General features: G+C 56.1%; 1 protein-coding gene across 1 annotated transcript; it reads left to right on the forward strand.

Moving 5' to 3' along the window:
- Positions 1 to 1,371: 1,371 nt before the first annotated feature.
- Positions 1,372 to 4,920, forward strand: TUFM (Tu translation elongation factor, mitochondrial). Its single transcript, XM_040463655.1, has 10 exons — positions 1,372 to 1,565; positions 1,669 to 1,863; positions 2,312 to 2,478; positions 2,726 to 2,830; positions 2,919 to 3,083; positions 3,227 to 3,359; positions 3,443 to 3,547; positions 3,662 to 3,813; positions 3,920 to 4,039; positions 4,560 to 4,920. Exons 1-10 carry the CDS (start codon positions 1,523 to 1,525, stop codon positions 4,731 to 4,733), a joined length of 1,359 nt encoding a protein of 452 aa, XP_040319589.1. The 5' UTR covers positions 1,372 to 1,522; the 3' UTR covers positions 4,734 to 4,920.
- The last annotated feature ends 1,410 nt before the right edge of the window (positions 4,921 to 6,330 follow it).

The raw sequence follows: 6,330 nt of genomic DNA on the forward strand, positions 1-6,330 counted from the left end.
TAAAGGACAGTACAGTGGTTAAGTGCATACTTTTCTTGGAATTTAGCGGTATTGGGTTCCTAAATCACCCTGAGGCTCAAGTTTTCTCACCTGTAAAACGGGGGAAAGAATGGCTTCAACCACAAGCGGGAACACTGGGAATGCTGAATGTGAACCAATATAAAGCATTTGCACAACGCCTGATCCACACAAAGCTCTAGTTCTGAGTTTCCCAAACTCCTTTGAGCTTGGGAAGCTGTGTGTTATAAATAAAGAGTTTCCCCATCTGTGCTCAGAGACCCTCTTGAATCATAATTTTTCAGGGAGGAATTAGGAAATCTATTTGAAACAAAACCCGTCAACTGAGCCTTAGGATCTGATGAGTTTCGGAAACATCAATCAGGGTTAAGCAGCTGCTGTTATCATTGCAAGGTGACGAGATGATAGATGTGAAAGCTAAAGGTCATTTGCTAGCCTTGCACTCAGTCAACAGAAATTCACTGGGCACTCACTGGGTGCCCCGCCCTGTGTCAGGTGCCAGGGATACCGCAGGAACATGACAGGCTACCCTTACAGGCACCTGAGGCCGGTTCCTCAATCTTGGTATCATTAGTAAAACTGGATGAGTGGGTGGGGCGAAAATCAAGGGAATTAGCTCCTGGCCTGCTGAGGGGCTTCAGGGGTGGACGGCAGGGCTGTCCTCGCCAGCTGTGTGACCCAGGCGGGCAGGGATTTGAGGGTCAAGGACTGTGGGACCTGGAGGCCCCTGGACCGTATTTCCTGCTTCCTGTCGAGCTCATTTTCTCAGAGCCAGATGTCAGACTCTCCCCATGAAGTAGATCCTACTGTTCCCATTTTACAGATAAGAAAACAAAGACTCGGCGGAGAGATGTGTCACACTTGCGCCCCACCCGCGAAAGGCTCCCAGGCCCGCCTCTCTTCGCCTGGCCGCAGGGCCTGGTCCTACCTCCGGCGGCGGCGGCTCAAGGGCCGCCAGATCTCTCGCCAGACCCCCGCAGTGGGTCGGACTCCAGGGTGCTTTGAGCCAGGCCGTTCCCGAGCAGGCCGCGCCGGGGCCGCCGCCGCCGCCTCCGCCTCCCGGAGGCAGGGACCCTCGCTCCAGACCCGGCCTAGCCCTACGGGACTCCCACCACCAGCGCAAACACAGCACGCCCCACCCGGAACTACAACTCCCGTGAGCCTGCGGGGCTCTGGTGCGCGACCGGACGCTCCACGTCGGTCCCCGGCGCCGCCAAAGACACCTGCGTTGCCCCGTCAGTCCGCGAGGTTCGAGGTCCGCGAGCCTTGTGGAAACCGTCTCCCTCCCTCCGCGCCCGCGAAACACCAGCACCTTCCGGGCGTCGCCTTTGGTCCCACGCCCGGAAGCCGTAAAGATGGCCATAAAAACTGGAGGCTAGAGGGACCGCGGCATGCCCTTCCTGTCTTCACTTCCGCCGGAAGTGACCTCCGCTCTCCCGTGCCCTTTCCTTTCTGCACGCGCGGGCGCCCTGGACCGGGTACTCCGGGCGCGAGTACGACCACAATGGCGGCCACCACCCTGCTGCGCGTGACGCCCCTCTTGAGCGGTGAGGGGGCGGGGAAGGCGATGGCGGCCCGGGACGCTTGGGGCGTCGTCCGGAGTGGCCGGGCTCGGACCCGCGCTCTGATTCCAAGCTTCTTCCCCCGCAGGTCTCGGCACCGGCCCGACCCCGCTGTTGCAGGGTCTATTGCGGCCGCTGAAGGCCCCGGCACTGCCCCGCTTGTGCCGCGGCCTGGCCGTGGAGGCCAAGAAGACCTACGTGCGCGACAAGCCCCATGTGAACGTGGGCACCATCGGCCATGTGGACCACGGCAAGACCACACTGACCGCGGCCATCACGAAAAGTAAGCGGGGTTGGTTGGGGAGGTGCGGCAACGCCCTCTCTGCTGGCGGGACCTGGAGCCGGGGAGGTGCTGCTGGAGGTGGCGTGGCCCCAGGGGCCAGAACTTGGGCGAACCGTGGGCGGGAAGATGCAGGAAACACATTTCCCCTGCACACAAAAGTGTTTGTGATGCAGAAGTTGGGGAGCCCGAGTGGCTTCTTTCTAGCCGTGGCCGGTGCTCTGTAAGCAAAGGCTTTTACCCTAGAGAATTCGCAGGGCTGGACCTTGAGGACTTCTAACGTTTCTTTCTGACCCCAGTTACCTCTGCTCAGGAGCTGAGGGAGGGGGTCAAGGAAGTGTTATTCCCCCAGACCGTCCTTTGTGTAGGTGGAGATTCAGGGGTGTGGCTTGAGCCTTGCCTCTACTCCTGGAACTTTAGGTGAGAGGTTTATTCTCTTCCTTCCCCTTAGTTTTAGCCGAGGGAGGTGGAGCCAAGTTTAAGAAATATGAAGAGATTGATAATGCCCCTGAAGAGCGAGCCCGTGGAATCACAATCAATGCAGCTCACGTGGAGTATAGCACTGCCGCCCGCCACTATGCCCACACCGACTGCCCAGGTCACGCAGATTATGTAAAGGTGAGAGAGTTGCTGGGTGTGGGGCCAGGGGCTGTCTCCTGCCAGGAAAAATGTTGGACCGGTGGGGGAGGTTAGGATATTCAAGATGTGTGGGTTGAGGTCACGGATATCTGGGCACGGCCACTCCAAGGTGGGTGGTAAGGAGATGGCAGAGAAAGGTGGGCCTCAGTTCCTAACCGCTGTGCTTGGCTAGATGGACGTGGAGCTGAGGAGGTCCTTGAACTAGGCTGTTTCCTCTCCTACCCAGAATATGATCACAGGCACCGCCCCCCTCGACGGCTGCATCCTGGTGGTGGCGGCCAATGACGGCCCTATGCCCCAGACCCGAGAGCATTTATTGCTGGCCAGACAGGTACTCAGAGCCTGGGGAGGGGTGGAAAGAGGAAGAGTGGGGAGTTGGTCCATTCAGGACACCATGTCTCTCTGTTTCCCGTCCACAGATTGGAGTAGAGCACGTTGTGGTGTATATAAACAAAGCAGATGCCGTCCAGGACTCTGAGATGGTGGAGCTGGTTGAGCTGGAGATCCGGGAGCTGCTCACTGAGTTTGGCTACAAAGGGGAGGAGACCCCGGTCATCGTAGGCTCTGCCCTCTGTGCCCTTGAGGTGAAGGCGGGCTCAGGCAGGGGCTGCTGGTGGCAAAGGATGGGGCTGGAGGGGCATCCGGAGCTCTGCTGGGAGTCGGGGGAGCGTCTCTTAGTAAGGAGAAGCAGAATGAAAATTTGAGTCCTGTCACCTCCCCCACATAGCAACGTGACCCTGAGCTAGGCCTGAAGTCTGTGCAGAAGCTGCTGGATGCTGTGGACACTTACATCCCAGTGCCCACCCGGGACCTAGAGAAGCCTTTCCTGCTGCCTGTAGAGTCCGTTTACTCTATTCCTGGTGAGGACCGTGTGTTCACTTGCACTCCTCTCTGGTGGTAGCCTGGCCCCGGGTCCCTGAGGTCGTGTTCTGTTTCTTCCCAGGCCGGGGCACCGTGGTGACAGGTACACTAGAGCGTGGCATTCTGAAGAAGGGAGACGAGTGTGAGTTCCTGGGACATAGCAAGAACATTCGGACCGTGGTGACAGGTACAGGAAAGATGCCTTGGGGCCCCGGGGGCTGGCTCCACGATTTACCCTTGTAGCTCCTTGGTGCCTTCCCTCCGTCCTTGATCCTCCTCCCTGGTCTCTTCTCCTTCCTAGGCATTGAGATGTTCCACAAGAGCCTGGAGAGAGCAGAGGCAGGCGACAACCTTGGGGCCCTGGTCCGAGGCTTGAAGCGGGAGGACCTGAGGCGTGGCTTGGTCATGGCCAAGCCAGGGACCATCCAACCCCACCAGAAGGTGGAGGCACAGGTGAAGGCTCCAGGGGATGGTGGGCATCACTGAGTCAGACTGTCCTCTGCAAAGAGGCAGTGTTTCCAGCCAAGCACAGCTTCACCCTTGCTGCTCTCTCTTCCAGGTTTACATCCTCAGCAAGGAGGAGGGTGGCCGCCACAAGCCTTTTGTGTCTCACTTTATGCCTGTCATGTTCTCTCTGACTTGGGACATGGCCTGTCGTGTCATCTTGCCACCAGGGAAGGTATAGTGCACATAGAGAACGTGAAAGAGTGGCAGAGACACTCTTCATACCAGCTCTACCTCACTCGTGGTGCCAAAGATGTGACAACATGGGTGACTTTTCCTTGACTGGTATAGATGAAGCTAGTGATAGATGGGTCTGACCCAATGGGTTTAGGAGAAGTCTGTCTTCATCTAGTATTGCCTGGGTGAACTTAGCCATGCTAGCATTTACCCACAGAAAGATCTCCCAGAAAAGCATTCTCCCTTGAAGAATTATATACTGTGCATGACAGCTCAGAGAAGTCTTGTGACTAAGAAACCTGCATGGCCTAGTTTCCTTTCAACATTGGACCTTAGGAACACTGGTCACAAGTCCTTTGGTCTTCAAATATGTTTACCTCTGCTGGTGGCTGGAGTGAAGCTGTCCCCAGAAAGGATCTCCCTGCTGCCATTTCCTGTAACTTTTAACCTTGGTAGGCAGCAGTTGGGGGAAATGTGCCCCGAGGGCCATGCCTGAACCCTGTCTCTGCCCTGTCCAGGAGCTTGCCATGCCCGGGGAGGACCTGAAGCTCAGCCTAATCTTGCGGCAGCCCATGATCTTAGAAAAAGGCCAGCGTTTCACCCTGCGAGACGGCAACCGGACCATCGGCACTGGCCTCGTCACGGAGACGTCGGCCCTGACTGAGGAAGACAAGAACATCAAATGGAGTTGAGTCTGGACTCTGCTTGGGCTCTCGAGTTTGAGGCTGCACTGGCCAGCGTTCTCTCCTGCTTCGATGCCCCCTTCCCAGGGCATGGGCTGCTGCCTAGCAGTGCAGCTAGACGGACACTTCTCCTGGTCAGGAGGGGCCCACGGCCTGCCAGGTGAGGTAGGTCAATAAACTGTTCTGTGAATAGGGAGGTTGTGTCTCTCGTGTCCTTGGTCTAAGTTGGAGAGGATGGAGGAGTATAAACAGGGAGCCTGGGACACATGAGCTTGTGTGCTGCCCTTCAGTTCATGTCTGTGGTACCGTTTTGGAAAAGCTTTGCGTTTTCAAGTGGTCCGAACCACTGGGACATAAGGAGAGGAGGAAAGCTGGTCTAGCGAATTGGGTCGGATCGTCTAGCAAAGTGCCGTGGCAGGAGACTGCTGGCTGTCCTGCGGGAGACGCAGCATGGGTTCGGCCGAGGTGCCAGACACACCTCCCGTGCCCGGGGAGTAGTTACTAGGCTGTTAACGTCTACCTGCCCTCGTCTAAGCGCTAAGATACTGGACGCTGCAGCTCACCTCCAGGACCAACACCCAGCACCTAAGGAGGTCCCTGTGCTTGATAGGTTATCCCCACTACATATTACCAATTCCAAACACAGGACAATCTTCAATTGGAGGTTTCATTGTATAACTTTAAAACCTTCAAAGATGAAAGTTTAGAGCATGTACCGAGATTTAAAATTAAGGAGAGGACTTTTTACCAGATAAATGGGGAGTAAAATGCTTGAAAACTTTAAATGACTGACCAGGATGCTGACCCCAAACAAAAAAGGTTAGCTTCCAACAGGGACTAACGGGCACCTTTTAGCCTTGCTTCCTGACAAATGAGCCTGTTCCGCACTGACCAGCCTTCCAGAGTGGGGAGCTTCTTAGGCCCAACCTAAGAGCTGTTTTGAGAGTCACCATCCAACCTGTGACTTCACAGCACGGAAGTGGGCTCAAGAAAAGGACAGCAACAAAAAGCACTTCACGAGAAGTCCTGTCCAAAGATAGGGCAGGTTTGCTTTAGTCAGTGAGCAAGGCTGAAAGGTTTCCCGGGATTCCTCGTGGGACGAAGCAAAGTTCTCTTCCCTGAGGAGGACCACCCAGCACCCACAGCAATTCCATCTCAGTACTTCGGAGACATTCTGAGCTCATCTGGCTTTCTGCTGCTGCCTCTTCCATCAGTGCCCCACCCCCAGCCACAATTGCCATCCCTTAAGAGAGCTCTTCCACTGGGGACCCCCACCCCTGCACATCTGTTTTCTGTTTACCTCTATATACGCTCATCATGCCCCCCCAACTACCAGGTTTCCAACCCTCACACCCTGGATCTGTAGCCTGGTATGGAATCCTTTTCCTGCCCTGCTCCTCAGCTCACCTTCTCTGGCTTTGGTCCCATCTGAAACACCCCTGCCCACCCACGAGTACTAGTGCCACCTCCCTGATGCTCTAAGGAGGAAATGATTTTCAGTTAAAACGGGTGCCTGGGTGGCTCAGTCAGTTGAGCACTGGGACTCAGGATTTCAGCTCAGACCACGAGCTCATGGTTCAGGAGACTGAACCCTGTGCTGATGGTG

Source organism: Herpailurus yagouaroundi, unplaced genomic scaffold, assembly GCF_014898765.1.
Source record: "Herpailurus yagouaroundi ecotype Mexico unplaced genomic scaffold, PumYag 410, whole genome shotgun sequence".
Lineage (NCBI taxonomy): Eukaryota > Metazoa > Chordata > Mammalia > Carnivora > Felidae > Herpailurus > Herpailurus yagouaroundi.